Source organism: Amyelois transitella, chromosome 11 (assembly GCF_032362555.1).
Source record: "Amyelois transitella isolate CPQ chromosome 11, ilAmyTran1.1, whole genome shotgun sequence".
Taxonomy (NCBI): domain Eukaryota; kingdom Metazoa; phylum Arthropoda; class Insecta; order Lepidoptera; family Pyralidae; genus Amyelois; species Amyelois transitella.
The window spans coordinates 11,281,915-11,302,513 of record NC_083514.1 but is presented as its reverse complement, the minus strand read 5'-3'; the positions used below and the strand labels follow the sequence as shown (position 1 = coordinate 11,302,513).

The following is a 20,599-nucleotide window of genomic DNA, read 5'->3' as shown; positions in this document are numbered from 1 at the left end:
ATAACGCCAATAGACGTTATCTTCAGCACTGTTAGAGGCTTTGCAATAACACGACGACGACGCGGCGTGACAATCGCTGGTTCTCCGTCTACGCGGCGGCCATGGCTAGCAAACGAAAGTTTTGTACTCCTTGTATGGTGAAATTAACAAAGCTAAAATATTTATCCCATTACTACTCGTTTGATTATAAAAACAAAAGAAATCTTAAGCCACTTCTCACGACAAGTTGTTTGCCTTAGAAAAAAATATTACTAATGTTTAATACTATTTCTCTCTTGAGTAAATAATAAAAATTCATAAATTACAATTTGAAGCGACATACGACAAACTTAATAGAAATGTTCTTATTTTGAATAGTCCATGATTATCATATTTCATCAGAAAAAATATATGTTAATATAATTATATTATGTGCCAAAAAATAAAGAAAAGAATAATTATATTATTTTTACTATTAGTGGGTTTAATAAGTATATGATTTTTCATTACAATACAATGCCGTTCGGGACAGTTCGCTGCTCCGCATATTCGGCCTTAATATCGTTGCAGCGGCCCTAATAAAGTGCAACTTAGAAAGTGCAGCTAGAGCACGAACACAGTCTAGGCAGTGATTTCAGCCAGGATTGGGAGGTCGGCGCGCTCGCGGGCGGCGGCATAGCTTTCGGCGTGAGCTTACAAATAAATAAAACCAGTTTCCGCGCGCGCCCCCCGCGCTATCTATATCTCCCCGCCCCGCCCCGCGCCCGCGGCCTGCGCAGCCGCAGCCTCCGAGGCGATCTTTTGGCTGTTTCAGATTATTAATACAAATTTTCACTCATAAGTTTATATATGTTTTTTGACAACTTCGTATGTTTTATATTTATAAACACGAATAAAATGAAAAGCGGCTCAATACTGTTAAGATGCATATAAGCCTAAAAAACATTATTTCCATTATTATAAATCTGTTTGTAAACGCATAAAATAATATTGAATTAATCGGGAGTATTCCCGTACCACCTGCCCTACATTTCATAGAAATGTTTATGTCCTTGCGTACAATGAAAGCATCATCCATGTCAGTTTCGAAAAAAGTTCAGGTGCATTGGCTTCACTTTTGTCCAAAAGTAGGTGTCGTTGTAGGCTCTGTGGTAGAGCCTGCGACGGCCCGGGGAGTGGTGGGGGTAGGCGGGGGCGGCGCGGGCGCGGTTCAGTACAAGTTGGACATCGCGCGCGAGAGGTCGCCGCAGAGTTGGAGCGGCGCGGCCGCGGAGTGTGATGCCAGCGCGCCGCCCGCCATGGCCACGCTCGGCCTTTCCAAGGTGTTCATCCTCGACAAGTACTTCACCGAGCTGCAGAAGTTCTGGGAGACGGAAAAGAAGCTGCAAGGTGAGCGCCCACTGTGCGCCCCCGCCCCGCACCCCGCCGGCAGGATTGTGTGCTCATTGTCCCTTGTTGTCGTGTCTTCAACTCGCTAGTATGAAGTGTGTGTGTGTGTGTGATGCCAGTATCGTGAGTTCCTGAGGGATCCGACTCGAAGGACCGATTTCCATTTGTTTTTGTTACGTAGCCGCTTCTTTCGGGTGAGGCGGTTGATGACTCAATGCGACATTCAAATTAGGAGCAACGGCTGATGTGTAGGCTTCGAATGTAAATCAATACAAACCGGAACTAGGAGTTCACTGCCGAGAAAACATTCTAAAATTTAAAACAAAACACTAACAATTATCGTTACACAAGTGTAAGTACCTATGTTGACAATTTAGAATGGCGTTTCTTGCTTTCCTTAATAGTATCCCTATTTGAAAGCAACTCTATTTCTTTTTATTTATAAAAATATAAGACTCTATTAAAATTCATTTGCAGGGTAAATAACACAATGAGTTCCCATATATATTGTTTACTCTCTAAATAACTATGATAATGTCAATACTATACACGACCTGTATTTTTATTTATTGAAACAAACAACTCTCATGAATATAATAACAGTACCGCGACGTTCCTGATCAAAGGGCAGGTTATCGAACCACACACTGCGATACAGCCTCCTGTAATATTATGCAAAATGCATCGGACGCTGCGCCGGCGCAGCGCGGCCTAACGGCGCGTAATAGATAGTTAGGTGGGCCCGGCAGGGGCGGGGCGCGGGGGGCCGGTACCTGCGCCCGCACAGGTACCGAATTCGTCACGTCGCCGGCCTACAGGGAAAGAATTCACTTCCAAAGTTCCAATTAGACTCCATATCTGAGGCCTGGCTGGACTATTACATATTCTAATTATAAATTGACTGTTATTGAATACAGCTATGGTAATCACTCTTTTCATTGCTCTAACGGTATTCAAATTGGAATGTTTTATTATAGGTTTAGTAACACTATTAATACTCTAAACGACGGACACAGCGTTATGACAACGTACAGCACAAATATTACGAGGACAACCCGACGACGCCGGGCGTACGTCAGGAAGGAGAGCGCATCTCTAGTTTATCGCTCCCTAGGCTGAATTTCACGATTTCCAAATCATAATGCCGTTATAGCAACTCAGAATAAAAAAGCAAAGGTTTTGTATAAGTATAGCAAGTGAAGATTCACTGACATATTATTTTTATATGTGCACATAAAATACAATAAGTATTGATCAGAAGATGACAAATATGTATATAATTTACAATAGCCTTTGCATAGCACTGGTCATTCAGTATCACAACAGAATCGTTACGAAATGTTTGAAATGAGAAAGAAAACATGCAGTTATAATGTATAATAAGCTTTATATAAAAAAAAGACGGATAGATACAGAATGAGCGCGATGACCAACTGAAGACAACAGATTCCTTCTAGAAAACAGTAATATCTTATTTTACGAATGAGCGATAGGTATACATATCAGAATTTCACGAACCAGAATCGTCTGATGATAAAGCCAGTCTTATGGTCCAATATGTAACTGTCTTACAAAGAATAGTAACGAGAACGTTATGAAACAATTTCACTAAAATAAACAATGATTTTCATAGATCTTCAAGTCAATTCCAAGGATATGAAGAAATATACACTAACCCTAAAGTAAGAAAGAGAAGCGAGCCAAAAGCTGAGACAGAAGAACCTGAATGGGGGCTTTTAACAGCAAGGAATGCGACTGTTGGTGGCGATGGGTACGCGGGCGACAGTTTGTAAACCTAACCGAAACGGAGATTTAGTGAGAACGGCACAACAACATGTCAAAACCTAGCTTGACGTCTATTTGAAATATGATTAGTTCCACTCTATGAGGTTGAATTTTGCCAAATTAAATAATAATCTGTAATGATGACATTGTAATCTGTAGGTGCCGCAGACGAGGGTCGCAATCAGACAAATGGGCGGGTTCGCATCGTTTACTTGACGACAATTATGAGATACAAAATGACGTGGAGGACTAGAGATCCTCTAATAAGAAAAAATCTTTACTCATAATATAAATGCGAAAATAACTCTGTCTGTTACGCTTTCACGCCAAAACCAAAAAACCGATCTTGATGAAATTTTGTAAAGAGATAAGAGTGGCCCTAAGGATGCATATAGGCTACATTTTATTATAAAAAAGAAACCACGCGGACGACGTCGCTGGCGAAATCCAGTTAAACATATTAAAGATCGAAAACTATTGATGTATATCTCATAGTAAAAGCCTTTGTTTATCTCGCTTTATTCAGTATCGAGTAATATGAAGTGTGGCGAGTGGCAGCGCGGCACGCGGCGCCGGAAGCTGACGCAGCTTTTCTTGTGAAGCTTTTTGCAGCTCGCCATTACTGCATTGCTAGCCGTCACATTTTCATTACGGACTGGCATTAATATGGCCGTATGATGAGGTTTCTCGTGAATGAAGATGCAAAAATAAGACTGCATGAGGGAGAAGAAAAACAGGCGGCATAGCAAAGAAATCTTAGTAATAGGGATGTCTATGAATTTAAAATTTATTTACATTAAATACATCAAATAACAGATAAGTTTAACGATGTTCGCTTTGAAATGATTGATAGCTAAATTAAAGCCATGTCTAGATGATTACAAAGGCTGTTTGCGCCTGTAGGTACACAAATAAAGGCACGGTTGGAAGATCATGTAAACAGGTGAAGTGATGCAAATCGCGAGTTCGGGGAAACTGCGAGACGACGCGAGAGGCGGCCGGCGGTAACACACCGGTTTCTTCGGCAAAAGAAATAAACCTCGCCGCGGTGCGCGTGAGTCGGCTGTTTTGATCCGATCTCAAGATAATCGCGCAATTTGCTCGTTCCGGATATCTGGTGAAAAGCAAATTATAATTTTCTGGTAAACGTAACTATAAAAATATATAAATATATTATTTTATTATTTCGTACCGCTAATAGTAATCTCAGCTGAATCTTGTCATGGATCCAATATTACTAGAATGTCGTGTCACTGATTCGTTCACGTGATTATATGTACCTACCTATGTATGTACGAATAAGCAAATTAGTCGTACATACACACATATATCACGTCTATATCCCTTGTGGGGTAGATAGAGCCAACAGTCTTGAAAAGACTAAGCCTAAAAGAATAATCTCACGTTTATATTTATTGTTTATTTGCCAGTGGAATAAATACGCGCGTCATTTAAATTAGACAACAGGTGCACTGACTCGTGGCTCGTGGTCACCACTAGGTAATTGCGCCGCCACATTGTAACAATTATTTAACATTGCGGTTGTAGTCAGGTTGCGAGGGACATGAACGAGGTTTAAAAAAAAATTATCACTTATTCGAGAAGTCCAAAAAAATATGATAATCTTGCTCACAGGAGGATGCTCGTTGCGCGATTTAATGTTGTGTAAAATTAATCATTTTATGTGTAACCTAATGTACATTAGTACGTACTTAATACTCGTGTATAATAATAGTTGCAACGATGTAATGATTTCGTTGGGACCTCGAAATGAGGAAACATTGCCGGTTAAATAGAAAAAGTCAGAGCGGACAGAAATTTAGTATTTTTATGAACACTGCGCATACAAAACATATCCTCGTCTGGCGAAAGGTCAGGTCAGGCGTAACCCAACCGACGAGCTTGTGGAAGAGTGTAATTGACACGGGAAGTTGGTCGCTGGCTATCCCTCGAGATAAGGCGTGTTTTATGTGAGCACTTGTAGTACGTACAGACAACGACGCTCACACGCTGCGTGTGCGCACATCGCGCTAGCACCATCGTACTATGAGTTCTGAGCATTGCACCGTTATATCAGACTCGTTCGAGGCCACCAAACTAAGCCCATCACGTTTTCTCATATCTATGTATTTAATTTAACTTTAATCGTAAGCCTTCATTCGAATGCGTTATGATTTGTGTAACAGCTTCTTTATCGCTGTGCCGCTTCATCTGTCGTCGAAAGCAATAAAGCAAAACAAACTTATGAAAGATTATTTTCTCGTTAAATTAACTACCTAGTCGTCGGCTACCAACTTGGACGTCGCGAACACGTTGGAATTTCATCAAAATCAAATCAGCGGTTCCAAAGTATTTACGTTAGAAAATAGGTTTCATTCACACAAAACATGTTGCTGTGCTCGCTCCGTCAATAAAATAATCGTCCCTTTTCTGGCCGACTGAATTCATAAGCAAGGATAAAAAGGTCAGGTCAAGAGTACTTGCATAAGGAGAATTATGAGAGTTGTGAAAGAACCCTCCGAGAAAGAAACGTGATTTTTTGACTGTATGTAGAAGCAAGGACGCCGTTCATTATATTCCTGTAAAATAACTTCAACGATTTCTAGCAAAGTTAGTGCGCGTGCACCGTAGCGCCGCAGGAAAGACATCAACGCGCCGCTGCCAGGCTGCGCTCGGATAGCATTTTCAGTTTTACAGCCAGAGCTTTTAGTTGTACTAAAACTATTTATTTTCTTGGATACAAGAATGCCACGTTAAGAATGTAATCATAAGTTATTTATTAGGGAACAAAATATCTTGAGTGACCTGAAAACTGTTTCATTTCTGAATTAAAATAATAATTGACAGATCCTACACACCTTTACATACATACATACATACGATCACGTCTTTATCCCTTACACACCTTTAAAATCCATCAAATCAGACCAGCAGTTCGAAAGTTATCGGGCTACAAACATACATACAAAAATTATTTTCTGTAGACTTCACTTACTTCGCTTGCACGGTTATGTGTATAGCGAATATGTAGCGAATGAAATAATTTAGTGAATACATTCGGTAATAATTATACCGCGTCACAGCAGTTTATGAAATCCCCTCGCTCACGAGTGAAATAGCCGGCAAGATACAACGAGACGGATAAATTTATAGATTAAGCTTCAATAAACCTTTCAATGAACCTTTTGCAAAACACTTCACTTTAATGTAAGTACTTACCTATAGAAAGAATAAAAACTAACGCCGACAACGGGACACCCTGCGGCACTCAGCTTAATTATCATGTTGTACGGGCGCTATAAAATAACATAACCGAGCTAAACTATTGTCTTTTGAAATAACTGTAGCTGTATAATATATAGAGAAATGTTGCGTCCATACAAATACTGAGTGGATGCTTCACGACACGCACCACCGCTGGGAGACGGCAATTTGAGAGTTTAATGATCGGCATTTGATAACTCTCTGTTTAGTTATGACTTGAGAATTGTCATCCATTGTGTTATTTTGATGAGAACTTTGCTCTGAGACAAAACAACTTTTCATCGCGGCCGCATTGTGTGGAGAGAATTAAAAATAAATAATATTAAAATTTTTCCTTAGCAACAACAAAAAAATATTTCTTTGTAAAACTAACCTTATTTGTTGAGTATCCGTTGATTGACTGATGCTGTTAATTGACCAAGACCAATCATAAAAGTGCGATTTATAAGAAGTCTGCCCATAATAGATTCATCTGAGAAGCAATCTGCCCTCTTTGGCACATGTAAGTACGTTGGCATGCGAGCGTTGCGCGCGCGCCGTCTACGTGGAATCCATTAGGTTCCGCAGGTTTTTGCACTGTCGACCCCGCATGCAAGGGACGGCGGCGCGTGACTCGCGCCTCATTTTGCAAACAAACACTACGCAAACCTATTTGTACCGCTCTGTAAGGCCGACGCGTCGCCGCTGTGGACATTTGATACACATATTGCGCACGTGAAAAGCTTGCACTTAGTAGCTTTCGGTCTCGTATATATGTACTCACACATATGTAAACAATTTGTGTAATGCCATACAATAATTTTTCAAAAGCAATTATAGGCGCAAAACATTTGAAATTTTAATACTGATAGAGTAAACCGTGCTAAATGAGTCATGAGAATCTGTAGTTTGCTGTAAATAAAGTCATGCGGATTCGCGATGCTGAAAGTAAAAGCGAAACGCGGAGCTCCCTGCGCGGGCGCCGCCGTGCGCTCGACTCACTGCAAGATATGCAAAAACTTGCATAATTGTAAAGATAATTCAACTCAAACACGCTTTCCTTGGAGAAGAATTTTTTTTTATAACGCCGATGACAAATAGTATAAATCAAAACAACAATATGAATTAGATGTGATAGCTGTTCTGCTATATAAGTATATAAAAACGATTACACTCAATTACAACTAATGCATCCATATAATGACCTAAAAATAAAATTGTACTTTAAACGAAATCTGCCTTTGAAATATATATAGATCGAAAGACATTTAAAGTCCCCATCTTATAAAATTTAAAAAGTCCTTAAAACACTGTAAGGGAATCAAGGTATAAAATAAATAATGTAGGAGGAGATACACGTTAGCAGGCCGCGCGAGCCCCGCGTGCCGCCGCGCGGCGCGCAGACGCACGCGGACACGCTCGCTTTTTGTTGCGGATTTTTCTTAGACCCGTTTTACATCTTCATACTGACATATAAAGATATAATTGTCTATGTTTCTGACAGACATTCCAACAGGTAGAAAGTAGGATGTGTTTACCGTTTGAGAACGAAAGCCACCAGGTTTAAAGTTTTGAGGCTTTCAATTTATAAATTAGTCTATTCCGTAGGCAACAAAAGCTCAAACAGAAGTGAAAAAAGATAAGCATGTGCTAACGTTTAGGTTCCTAAATAGAAATGGAACGTAATTACTGCCTATTCCTATATGACACTATTGTAAATGACGATGCAAGATTTTTTCATTATGAGCCGTGCTAATGGCGACAACTGCAGCATGACGTAACTTATGATCGCGATGTTGTAACCCGGCCCGTAATACCCGAGATATTAATGTTGTCATCTTGACATTAAACCCGACGAAAACTCCAAGGGAACAATGATCTTACAACAGTGGTCAAAAATGACTACAATAAATTTTGAGCTAAAGATTACAATGTTCTTCCGGGGAGGATATCTGGACAGTCCACATTGCCATCAGCTTCGCGGTGGCGTCTACTTGACTATGCTGGGCTTAGTGCATACACATGCTTAAACGCATACTGTTTTAACAATTTCACAGCAATATTTAAAACGTCGTAGGCATCCGCTAATCAGAAGGAAAAAAAAACATTAGAACAAGAGGCCGACGGAAATGAAGCGCTCATATAGTGGAGCGATCGGTGATCCGAGCAGAACGTTGTTTATGACGTGAAGACATAGCGCAGGCCAGCCACGTCGAGTACAACCCGCGAAGGAAAACATCGTGAGAAAACCTGCACATTCTTTGACCATGATCCAATAGGTTCCCTGTGAAGGTTGCGCAGCTCAGATAGGAGTCGCTTCGTGTAAAAACCTTATCCTGGATCCAAGGTTAAAGACGCTGCCCCGGTCGCCTCCCCAGAAAAGGTGACAATGTAACCGGGACATATCACTATAAAAAAGACTTAAATAATTGACTACAAAACCGAAGGACAACATTCGTCACAGGGATCACTATTTACATGGGCATCGGAAATGAAGCGGTCATAGTGGAGCGTGCGATGATCGGAGCAGAACAGTGTTTGCGGTGTGCAGACACGCTGGAGGCAGCAAACAGGTTGTCGTCGTCACACACCTGCCGGCCGCGCGCGGACGCCGCTGCATTGCAAACATAACCTAATCGTATTCTTTTTCTTTTTTCTTTTATCCACTCTAATGAGACACTCTTCCAACAGACATTGGCCCTTAATTTCGGACAATATCTATTGACAATACATAGTATCCAACGGAATTCCTGCGAGGAGATATCGTTATCGCGCTATCGAAAGAATTCAATGGATATTTATTAGGTGACGCTTTCAACATCCATCCTTACATACTATTTATAAATATCTGTATTATTAGGTATTAAACGCATACGTGTCACGTGACGTACCTTTATTTTTATCTCGGACGTGCACGTTTAATACCTGTATTATTTATAAATAGTACAATGAAACTCGAAAGTATAAAATCATCCTTACATAGGCCCAGTTTTAGGTATAATAGATCTTTATGACAAATCTTACAAATTGACGATCAGTATCATCTCCATAGTTTTTAAACCAAAAGAGTGTTCACACGACTGGTTTCCAAAAAGAACGAGTACGTGGCGCGCGACCTCCGACGCGGACTTTCACGGATGTCGAAGTTTCGTGGAATGAATGAAAGCTCTTCCAAAACTTGCACCGCTCTACCACTTTCAATAGCATTTTCAGTGAAGATAATGATAATATGTATAGTTATACACTAGCTGTAGCCCACGGCTCCGCCCGTGTATAGATCGCTTTTTGCGTAACCTGTGGAAACCATCATTTTTATTATTATTAGAATTACTAATTTCCGTAAATTTCAATTTAGTTCTAAAGTAATTCAGTGTCATCTATTGCCATTGCTATGTAAGCAAAATTTTACGAATTGAATGTAGTAGACATTCAATGAACTATTTTATTATGATTCCATAGAGTGCAGTACTTTTGTCTTTGTAAGACAAAGTAAAAATTTATCTTAATGAAATACGTTTATAGAAACCGCATTCAACTCTGTTTAAAAGTTTTGAAACAGAGCTTGAAGTAAATTTTTAATTGACCACTACTTCTTTTTCCTTAATCAATTTTGAAGAAACAAACGTTTGACTGCGTTTAAATCCGTTGAGTAGTTTCGAAGTTATAACGTGGAACGACAATTAGACATAAATTAAAAAAAATATATTTATATATTAAACTTATATGAAAACATCATGTTTAGAAGAACATTCGCCAACGTGTTTAAAATGTTTGACAATGAATCGAAAACGTAAGATAACGTTTTAGCGGTGGTGGAGTGGCCTGGAGTATGCGTGGAGTAAGGCGAGCGCCGCGACCGGTTGCCGGCCTTCCGCCACACCAGCGCCTCACTTCTCTCCCCCCCGCTCCCCCCCTCACACACACAAACCATGCCCGATAAATTCCTATAAGTAATCAGATGTTTCATTTCGTGTTTGTGTTGTTCTCGCATCGTATCAAAGAATTCAGCATCATACGAGTCGCTTGGTTGAGGTTTTAGTAAAGAATTTAAGCAATGTAATAAATTTGATATACAGCGGTGTGTTTGTATTTATCTGTTCCATGTTTGGAAATCCGGTTTGATTTACACTCGCACCCCACTTCTCATAGATTACTGTATACTCAACACTACAACTAAACAAATATTGTATACTATGCTGCTAATATACTTTATATGTATTTGTGTTACCTAGGTTATTATTTATGTCCGGCCTGGTTATTACTACGTGTAAAATTTAATTATTGGACATGCAATTATTCGATTTTTTTTTCGGAACTACGAATTAGAAAACTAACGCCACAATTCTATGCTGAAGTTTCCTGTGGTCTATTCCAAATTATATTAGGTATGTGTCCGTATATAAGGCGGTATTTTAAGTTAAATGCTATGATAACACTTTTATACATTTACAGACGCCTCGTCATCGAACGAAGCGGTGCACCTTCAGCGTCGGCTGCTAAGCCTGAGCTCGGAGTTGGTGACGCTCCGCAACCACTTGCACGTGGGCGCGGCGGCGGGGGCGGCGGGGGCGGCGGGCGCGGCTGCGGGCAAGCCCGCGGGGCCGGCCGTGCCGCCGCGCGCGCCGCACCTGCTGCCGCCCCAACCGCCGCCCGCAGCCGCGCTCGCGCCGCCGCCGCCGAATCTGCCGCCCCCACCGCCGCCGCCGCCAGGTAATAAAATCATGCTTATACCTACATCATCATTTTAAAAATAATCAAGAAATTTCAAACTAGAATAAAAAAATCGACTTGAATTGTCCTGGTTGAACTATTTCCGCAAAAAAAAAGATACTACGTAGCTAGAAACTTTGTAGACAACGCTCTGAAAAGATAAATATTATAACAACGACTATAGGCTTTTTCTAGAACTGAAAAATGGAGGTTTCCCCAACAGCCGGCCTTCAGAACTAGATTTCAATTAAATTTGAAGCAGTTTGTACAGAATCGCGATGGCGAGCAGCGGCTCCTACTGGCAACAGCGGAGCGTCTGGCGGCGCGGCAGGCGGGGACGTCGACGACCTCATCCATCTGCGCGGGCCGCTCACAGAGGACGCGGTGGTGCGCGCGCTGCAAGCAAGATTCTACCACAATAAGTTCTATGTGAGTACCACTTGCCACCCTTGCACACTTTATCTCAAGAAATCAAATGCTCGTCTGTTGTTGTTAAATGAAAATTACGAGATGTTACAGCTATGATCATGATGGAGGAGGTGACGTGTAAATGATGTAACAGCTAAAGCAAAAATCTGCTAGTGGACAGGGATTCGGATTGGCTGAGTTTTTCAGCCACGCAAGGAATAGAGTATTATGCACGATTAACAGCCAACCTCCAGGGCCGTTGTTATATGTGAATATTCCAACATAATGATAAATAATAGTTTAAAAAAAACTAAAAAACTACGCTTTATTGCTAATCAAACTAAAAAATAGAAAATAAAATTTAAAGACAAAGGAATTATAAAACAGTAGTAGCAAGTCGAACAATCGGTTATAGTCAATTACCTCCGATTAAAATTATAACAAAATTAAATTTATAAACAAAACAATTGAAATCTGAGTAAAAAGCGTGGGGTGCCTGATGTAGTAAATATTAAAATCATTCTATTAGCATATATTTATGACAAGAGAGTTATGAAAATGAAGTAAAATGCACCCCACGCTTTTTACTCTGATTTAAATTGTTTTGTTTATAAATTTAATTTTGTTATAATTTTAATCGGAGGTAATTGACTATAACCGATTGTTCGACTTGCTACTACTGTTTTATAATTCCTTTGTCTTTAAATTTTATTTTCTATTTTTTAGTTTGATTAGCAATAAAGCGTAGTTTTTTAGTTTTTTTTAAACTATTATTTATTTTCTATTTTTTAGTTTGATTAGCAATAAAACGCCTAGTTTTTTTATACAATTATTTTTTGGTAGAAGTGTTAACTTCCTACTACTTCTACTACGCTGTATAACTATCTTACTAGAAATGACTTTCGCAACCATGCGCCCATCGCCGGAGGTTTTCACAACTAACTTTCTTAAAGTTATATGTGGCCTGATTGGATTAAATCTCATAATATTCTCATCATCATGATTCTTTTTTAGGCGATGGGCTAGCAACCTGTCACTATTTGAATCTCAATTCTATCTTAAAGCCCAATAGCTGAAGGTGGCCTATCAGTCTTTACAAGACTGTTGGCTCTGTCTACCCCGCAAGGGATATAGACGTGATTATATGTATGCATGTATGTATGATGATTGTTAAACCCAGTTGAAAAGAATTTTATAGTGATAAATCACTGTTAATAATATTTTTGACTATCCAGCAAACATAACAATTTTCGATTGTGGCCTTGCCAGGAATCAAACCACAAGATTAAGAGGCAGATTGATACAGGAACAAAAATATTTCAAACATACCTCCACTGCCTTTACAACCAGGAACGCAACAATGTTTATCTGAAGACATCGTGGCACTTTTGTAGTAAAATCTGTCTTTCACAAAAACAAACACAAACTTGGGACTCCTATCTCAAATAATCAGGTACTTTTTACAGGAGTCCTATCTCAAAATATCTGCACAACACAGTGAACACAGTCAGAGTCCAATCTCAGATGATAAAATCACACGAATATCCGGAAGAACAAAGCTCGACTCAACGGAAGATTCCAAACTCCAAATAACGACAAGTTATCAGCACAAAACAAAGTGCAAATAGGTAAATACACAGGCACCGGTAAAAAAACAGAAAGAAAGTTTACAGGTGTTAGAATCGAATTCAAAACTTACTGCAAAACTTATTTTACATAAATAAACAAACTGTCACTCATTTTCCAAGCGAGTATTACAGTGTTGCTATTATAAATATGCAAAAGTTACATAATGTTAATTCAAGAATCGCATTAATATGTTAAATACGTATTAAATATCGCAAAGTTCTGTAGGTAGTAACTTTATTCTTGTATTGTTGTAAATTTAGTTGTTCAATTTTCATTTATTACTTTTGTTTTATTACTTATATATTTTTTATTGTTTTAAAATATTCTACTAATTCTACTATTGTTTCTAATGGTAATTCTAAATGGAGCGATGCGATGAAATAAAAAAGCCTCAGGTTAATAGTAACATTATATGGAAATATATTACATCTCTTTTTGGACTCCTTATACGTCAGAACTTCTTGGTTTCTTGTATGGAGATTACTGGCACTGGTGCTATCTCTGTCTCTCTTACTCTCATACGAAGGATCTAAAAATGAATTTATTAATCCTGGCAGTTTTAATAAGGATAATGAGAAACTCTTATCAAAATATTGCATTGTCATCGGTCCTTGATACGTGTGCAAAGTTTCAAGTTGATCAGACGTTTAGAAATCAGTGAAAATTAAGCTCAAAGATTCCGTTACATACATACATACATACATACATACATACATACATACAACCCAAGCTAATAAAAGCGTAGTAATAAAAAACGATACAAGATCATTTCTATATTGTACGTTCCAGACTATGATCGGGCCGATCCTAGTTGCCGTGAACGCGTACACGGACGCCAGCAATGCCCTCACGCTGACGGCGGCGCGCGCGCAGCGGCCGGAACTAGCGAGGCTGGTCCAGGACGCCGTAAGACACCAGGCTGATACGGGCTACCCGCAAGCCATCATACTTTCAGGTAGGCTGAGGCAATAGCTTCACTGAATTGCCGTAAGCGATGAACATCGATGTATTAGTTTCGATTAGTATCCTCACTTTAGTAAGCATAAAGCGCTTTGTAGGTGCAATCTTTATTTTTATAAGAAGGAATAAATATTTACCTGGTGAAAACTTCAAATCAACCACTAATGCATTTGCATGAGTGTTGGGAATGATATATAGGCAATGTAAAGATTCATCGAATTCCGGGCTTCGGGTCTTCTTCCACGCTCTCGGAGGTGCAGAACAGCGCGGGAAAATCTTTTTATTCTCTCTTATAAACAACGGTTGTTGTAAATTAATATGAGAATTGAATAGGCATTTTATCATGTCGTCAGTTTATTCATCACCGAATTGTTATTATATCCGTTGGTGCAGTGATTAACTTTGAGCTATCCACCAGGCGTGTCAGGCTCGGGCAAGACATACGCGTCGATGGTGCTGCTGCGGCGGCTGTTCGACGTGGCGGGCGGCGGGCCCGAGACCGACGCCTTCAAGCACCTGGCCGCCGCCTTCACCGTGCTGCGCTCGCTCGGCACCGCCGCCACCTCCGCCAACTCGCACTCTAGCCGCATTGTGAGTGTGGACATGGACACTGTATCACATTATATTAATCCCTTACCAGGACGGTAAAGGTTTTAATATAAGGGTAGAGCCACAAGACTCAACTTTGGCAAAGCTTGAAGGTTTTAATGATGAAAAAGATTTTCGATACGAGATTTAGAACACATTGGTGAATAATGCACTGAGCTATTTTGATGACATTTTAATACACACAAATACTATATTATGCCGTGTGGTTACCGACCCAATAGAAAAAAGAATAGGATCACTCCATCTCTTTCCCATGGATGTCGTAAAAGGCGACTAAATAAATAAATATATACGGGACAAATTACACAGGTAAGATAACTAAGGGAAAGGAATCTCAATTCTATAATTAAGCCAAGCGGCTGGGCGTGGCCTTTCAGACTGTTGGTTCTGCCAGTCCCGCAAGGGATATAGACGTGATTGCATGTTATGTTATATTTACTATAATATTGACTCATATTCGTTACCATCCTCTTGGTGTTAATCTCAGATAATTCTTCTCTGAAAATAGATGCACACCGATTCGGACACCGATCCAGACCAGGGCAAGTAAGGTTTCGATTGTGATCTGTGTGATCTCCAAGGCTGTTTACAAGGATTTAAATCATAGTAATAGATGCAAGTGCTTAAATTGTAAATAAACTTTAATCATCAGGGCCACTTCATCGAAGTTCAAGTAACAGACGGTGCCCTGTACCGTACGAAGATTCACTGCTACTTCCTAGACCAGACGAGGGTGGTGCGACCCCCACCCGGCGAGCGAAACTACCACATCTTCTACCAGATGCTGGCCGGATTGACCCCTGAGGAGCGCACACAATTACATCTGGATGGGTATTCCGCACAGGAACTGAGGTAAGGCCAAATTTTAATATACTTAAACTTATTTTAGGCGGTTTCGCCTCTCTTCTTACCGTATTTTACGGCAAAGTCTTGGGATAATGATTTATTATATTAAGATATTTGTGGGATGAAATGAGAGTCAAAGAAAAGGATAAATAATTCTTGCTAACTACAATTCTCAACAATCTTTTTTCTTATTAGCGGCTTTCTACTTTAGGGGATTTTCGTTGTGCTTTTTTAAATCAGTAAAAAATGGCATAACGTCAGGGTGCACAAGATTACACTTTCGTCAACCATTCCAGGTACCTAGCGTCACCCCACCACCGGCGACCGGAGCCAGAAGACGCGACCCGCTTCCACGCGTGGAAGACCTGTCTCGGTATCCTCGGCATCCCGTTTCTCGATGTGGTGCGGGTGTTGGCGGCGGTGTTGCTGTTGGGAAACGTGCAGTTCGCGGAGAGCGCGGAGGGCGGCGCGGAGCCGGCGGGCGAGGCGGAGCTGGCGGCGGCCGCGGCGCTGCTGGGCGTGGGCGCGCCGGCGCTGCTGCGGGGGCTCGCCACGAGGACCGCGAGGAGGACGCGCGCGCCCGCCGCTGCCCCCGCTGCCGCTGCGGCTAGGGATGCATTGGCCAAGGTGGGCTCCCAATAGTTTATTCTATTTTCTCCCAACCAAAACACGGATTAATGCCATCATTGAAGATAACCAATCCTAAAATAATATTATTCTCCATTTCACACATCAAAATAAGTACGTCTATTTCTTTATTCAGGCTCTATACTGCCGGACAGTCGCCACCATCGTCCGACGCGCGAATTCCCTGAAGCGGCTCGGCTCCACACTAGGGACGCTATCTTCAGATTCCAACGAATCTGTCCACAACCAAGATGCGGCTTCCCGACGGACATCTAGTGCGGGAGGCGGGGGAGGCCGGTCGAGGGCCGGCGCGCGGTCCATGGCGGCCTTGAACGACGCCGTGCGACACGCCACTGACGGCTTCGTTGGCATCCTGGATATGTTCGGCTTCGAAGACGCCGCGCCGTCGCGCTTGGAACATCTGTGCGCGAATCTGTGCGCGGAAACCATGCAGCACTTCTACAACACGCATGTATTCAAGTCTTCGGCGGAATCGTGTCGTGAGGAAGGCGTGTCGTGCGCCTTCGAAGTGGACTACGTGGATAACGTGCCGTGCATTGACTTGGTGTCGTCGCTACGAGGCGGATTGCTCGCGGCTCTAGACGCTGAATGCGCGGCGAGAGGGACGCCCGAGCAATATGTTACCAGGATCAAAACTGCACATAGGTAATATTCAGTGCTTTTCACGATACATATCTTACTGTTTATCTGTAAATCCACTTCGCCAGTATGTTCTATAACCTATATTGTGCTACCTTCAAGGGGTCACCCGCGCCTAGCAGAGTCTCGCCCGCCGCATCCCCGCCGCTTCGCCGTCCGTCATTACGCGGGCGAGGTGTCGTACGACGCGGCCGACTTCCTCGAGGCTAACCGCGACTCCGTGCCCGACGAACTGCTGGCCGCCTTCGACACCAGAACTTGCGAATTCGGCTTCGCCACTCATTTGTTTGGAACCGAACTAAAGGTCCGATCTAATTTACATATTTCTCAGTTCAATACTATCACATGTTTCAGTTTTTTTCAATTTAAGTAGTAGTCCTTCAGTCAAGAAGAAACTGACGGGTTCATGCGATTAAGTTCAAGACTTTTGGGAAACCGTAATTTGTGCACTCTGCCTCTTACTCACACATCTACCCGTTCATGTCCCCTTCACTATCCCCACTAGCGCTGTAAAAAACTCCGTCGTTGTCTCTGTTGTTGCTACTACTACCATATGTATTAAGAAGCTCGTTCTTATTACATTCGGTCTAGTCGCCTAAAAGCTCACCGCGAATGTAATGTTTCTGTTCAGGCTTTAGCAGCGCACGGCGGGCCAATAGGTGGTCAGTTCCGCGCGTCGCCGACGGTGGCCACTGCGCTGGACGCCACGCCGTCCACGCTCACACAGGACTTCCACACGAGGCTCGACAACCTGCTGCGGACGCTGGTGCACGCGCGGCCTCACTTCGTGCGCTGTCTGAGAGCCAACGCCACTGAAACGCCCATGCTGTTCGAGCGCACCACTGTCGCCAAACAGGTGCGATCATTTCTTTGACGGCTAGATAGTTTTCAAATAACATCCCTTCACAATCTGCACAATGGCCTGGTCTTCGTCTGTCCGTTCATTGTTCTGGAAGGAAACTCTCCATATTTCATAGATTTCAGCATATTTTTAAAGTCAATTGTAGTCCTAATTTATGCAAATACTTATATGTAGGTTTGTTTTTCAAAATGACGTCTTTTGTTAATAATACTAGTTAAACTCAACAGGTCCGTGCGCTCCAAATCCTGGAGACGGCTCAACTGATGGCGAGCGGATATCCTCACCGCATGCGGTTCCGCGTGTTTAGCGCGCGGTACAAAGCTCTTTGGGCGCGGGGCGGCGGTGAGGGCGACGGAGGGGAGTGCGGGGCGGGGTGTGCGCGCGTGCTGCGTGCCGTGGCCGCCGCCGCCGCGCCGCCCGCGCCCGCTTCTACTGCCGCTGTGCGCTGGGCGCTGGGCAAGCGGCATGTCTTCCTCAGCGAGGCAATGAGACAGGTACAGGCAGAACTATATCTACTTTATGTAGATTTCTCACTCTCGCTTCTTCTGGATTTTTGCTAATATCTTTCAAATACAGACATCGATCAGTAACTAGTTTATTATATGTAGCTATGTATGATTTAAAAGTTATCCAAAAAATATTTAATTTCAGGTGTTAGAACGAATGCGTCGTGCGCGACGTCAAGCAGCGGCGGAGTGCATCCAAGCCGCGTGGCGCCGGCACCGGGCGCGGTCGCCGCGTCCCGTAACAAGCACCGCGACTCCGGCGGCGAGGCCTCGTCCAGCGCCGATCGCTGGCACGCCGCCACCGGATCCGGCGGAGAAGTGTGACCCCGCACTGGCCAAGAGAACTTGTTCGCTTGCAGGACTCGATCTAGTATGTCAATTATTAAATGTTCTAATATTTTTGCTCTGGGCGTACAATACCGATTTTCTTTATCAGCATATATGAAGATCAGAATTATTATTTTTTAATTAAGCATGATGATGCAGAATAAACGGATCGTTACTCAAAAGACATTACTAATTACAATTAACATATCGAATGTAGACAGAGATATAAAAATATGGTGTGCATGTGTCGCAGGAGCGGCCGCCGCCGCTGCCGCCGTCGCGTGCGTACACCGTGACGGGCGGCGTCAAACTGGGCTACCCGCAGCAGCGCAGCGTGGTGGCCGAGTGGGGGGAGGAGGGCGGCACGCTGCGCCTGCACGTCGGGGACACTGTGCTCGCTGTGGGCGCCGCCAGAAGGGGGCATGTCACCGTGCAGGTAATCAAATACCCTCAAAACAAATACACTTACAAATAATCTATCTCTCGACAACATCTAGCTGAACGCTATGTCAAAACCAGTTACTTCGTCTCACTTAGGTAGCTATTGAAACTCGGGCACTGACACAACATAGATTTACGTCTTATGCGGAAAAACAACATCTGCTTTTATTTTGTTTTCAAACAATGTGCTTATTTTTTGTTGTTCTCTTTTGCAGGTTTGCGGCCGCCGCGTTGTGGTTCCGCACTCCGTGCTGGGTCCCCCGCGCGCCCCTGCCCCCCGGCCCCCGCCGCCCCCCGCACCCGCAACACAATCTGCGCCTGCGCTAGCGTGACACAACACTGCTGCTACTATTTAATCGAAGTTAAGGGAATTCTTTGGACCTCCCACTTGGGGAGTCTGTTTTATTTCTCGGTCTGTTTAAGGAGACGGATATGCCAGTCGCAGTTTTGAACGAAAACATTTAAACAAACCAAGATGGTAGAAGGACCATCGCAGCATAATCGGGCCCTTACTTGGTAAAGGATATTGTTGCGACGTGTGGCACTGTGACTATACTTATAGAAAGGAAAGAAAACTTTACACACTAAAATAACGCCGACGTGCTCGCAATCGCTTCAACATCCCTTATTGTGTAAAAGAAAACCGCCTTATCAAACTTTCCAATATGTCTTAGAGAATTTGTTACGGGAGGCTCACACCCAGCAACTTTCCCTCGCTTCCTCCATAGCATTTTCTGAGGCAGCTCACTGATTGGTGCCTATTATCCACTAAGTATATGTACATAATAGCCTAAGTATTTATATGACACGGCCTCGAGCCTAGTTTATGTATATTGGCGATGTGGCATATAGTATGTACCTATAGCTTTAAGATAAATTAAGTTATAGATTTTATTAATATTACTTTGCAATAAAATAAGTATTACAAAATGACATTATGTAAAGACTCTTAACTAAACCTACATATTTAACCTGTATCTGCAACAACCACTTCAGACGCCTACACCTCTAGTTCCACTTACTTGCGCCAAAGCATCTTTGTCTTAATAATACGGTTGCAACTTCTGGATCACTTTATAGTACAAAGTTTACCTAACATTAATATGAGTATTCAGCAAATAGTTTATTGTCGTTCTTCGTCCGAAGCAAGGCGAATTCACACAAAATGTTATGTCCTGTTTATATTGTCGCTTATCTATACTGAACTCAAGCATAAGATTTTTATAGTTATGCTTATAGTTCTTTCAATAAAACTTCGTTATGAAATGGATGCAAGTTGACAAATTCATATTTACGTTGTATCTTAGTCGTTCCTACTTCATGATCATAATGTATCTGTCTTGCAGCCATTCTAATAGCCAAGCTATATTTAAGGAAGTAAAAGATACCGGAGATCACAAAGTGTAATAGTTTCCAATTTACCTAGTTACTGTTTATGTTTGTTTATCTGCAAAAACACTTAAATAAAATTAAGCTTGACAATCTTGTAAGCCCACAAAACGCAGTGTAGAGCTTGCCAACAAGAGTCTGACATAAGTAGTTGTAGTCGACAAACAAATGTCCTAATTAAGGTTGCGCATAAGGTACAGATAAATAAAAGACAAATTTTGAAAATAGC

The 20,599-nt window shown here is 42.1% G+C and overlaps 1 protein-coding gene across 1 annotated transcript; it reads left to right on the top strand.

Moving 5' to 3' along the window:
- Positions 1–1,210: 1,210 nt before the first annotated feature.
- LOC106133269 (unconventional myosin-IXAa) lies at positions 1,211–20,597 on the top strand. The gene is made up of 14 exons (XM_060946596.1): positions 1,211–1,368; positions 10,849–11,106; positions 11,378–11,535; positions 13,933–14,098; positions 14,522–14,694; positions 15,365–15,564; positions 15,855–16,185; positions 16,322–16,851; positions 16,948–17,149; positions 17,477–17,701; positions 17,935–18,201; positions 18,359–18,583; positions 18,794–18,976; positions 19,197–20,597. The coding sequence occupies exons 1-14, from the start codon at positions 1,278–1,280 to the stop codon at positions 19,311–19,313; spliced, it is 3,126 nt and encodes a 1,041-aa protein (XP_060802579.1). The 5' UTR covers positions 1,211–1,277; the 3' UTR covers positions 19,314–20,597.
- The last annotated feature ends 2 nt before the right edge of the window (positions 20,598–20,599 follow it).

Bases quoted from the DNA above. Each gene is read 5' to 3' on its own strand.
- LOC106133269 (XM_060946596.1), top strand. From the start codon at position 1,278: ATGGCCACGCTCGGCCTTTCCAAGGTGTTCATCCTCGACAAGTACTTC. The intron at 16,186-16,321 runs GTGGGCTCCCAA...TTCTTTATTCAG, and splicing joins CTAGGGATGCATTGGCCAAG to GCTCTATACTGCCGGACAGT. The intron at 17,150-17,476 runs GTCCGATCTAAT...GTTTCTGTTCAG, and splicing joins TGTTTGGAACCGAACTAAAG to GCTTTAGCAGCGCACGGCGG.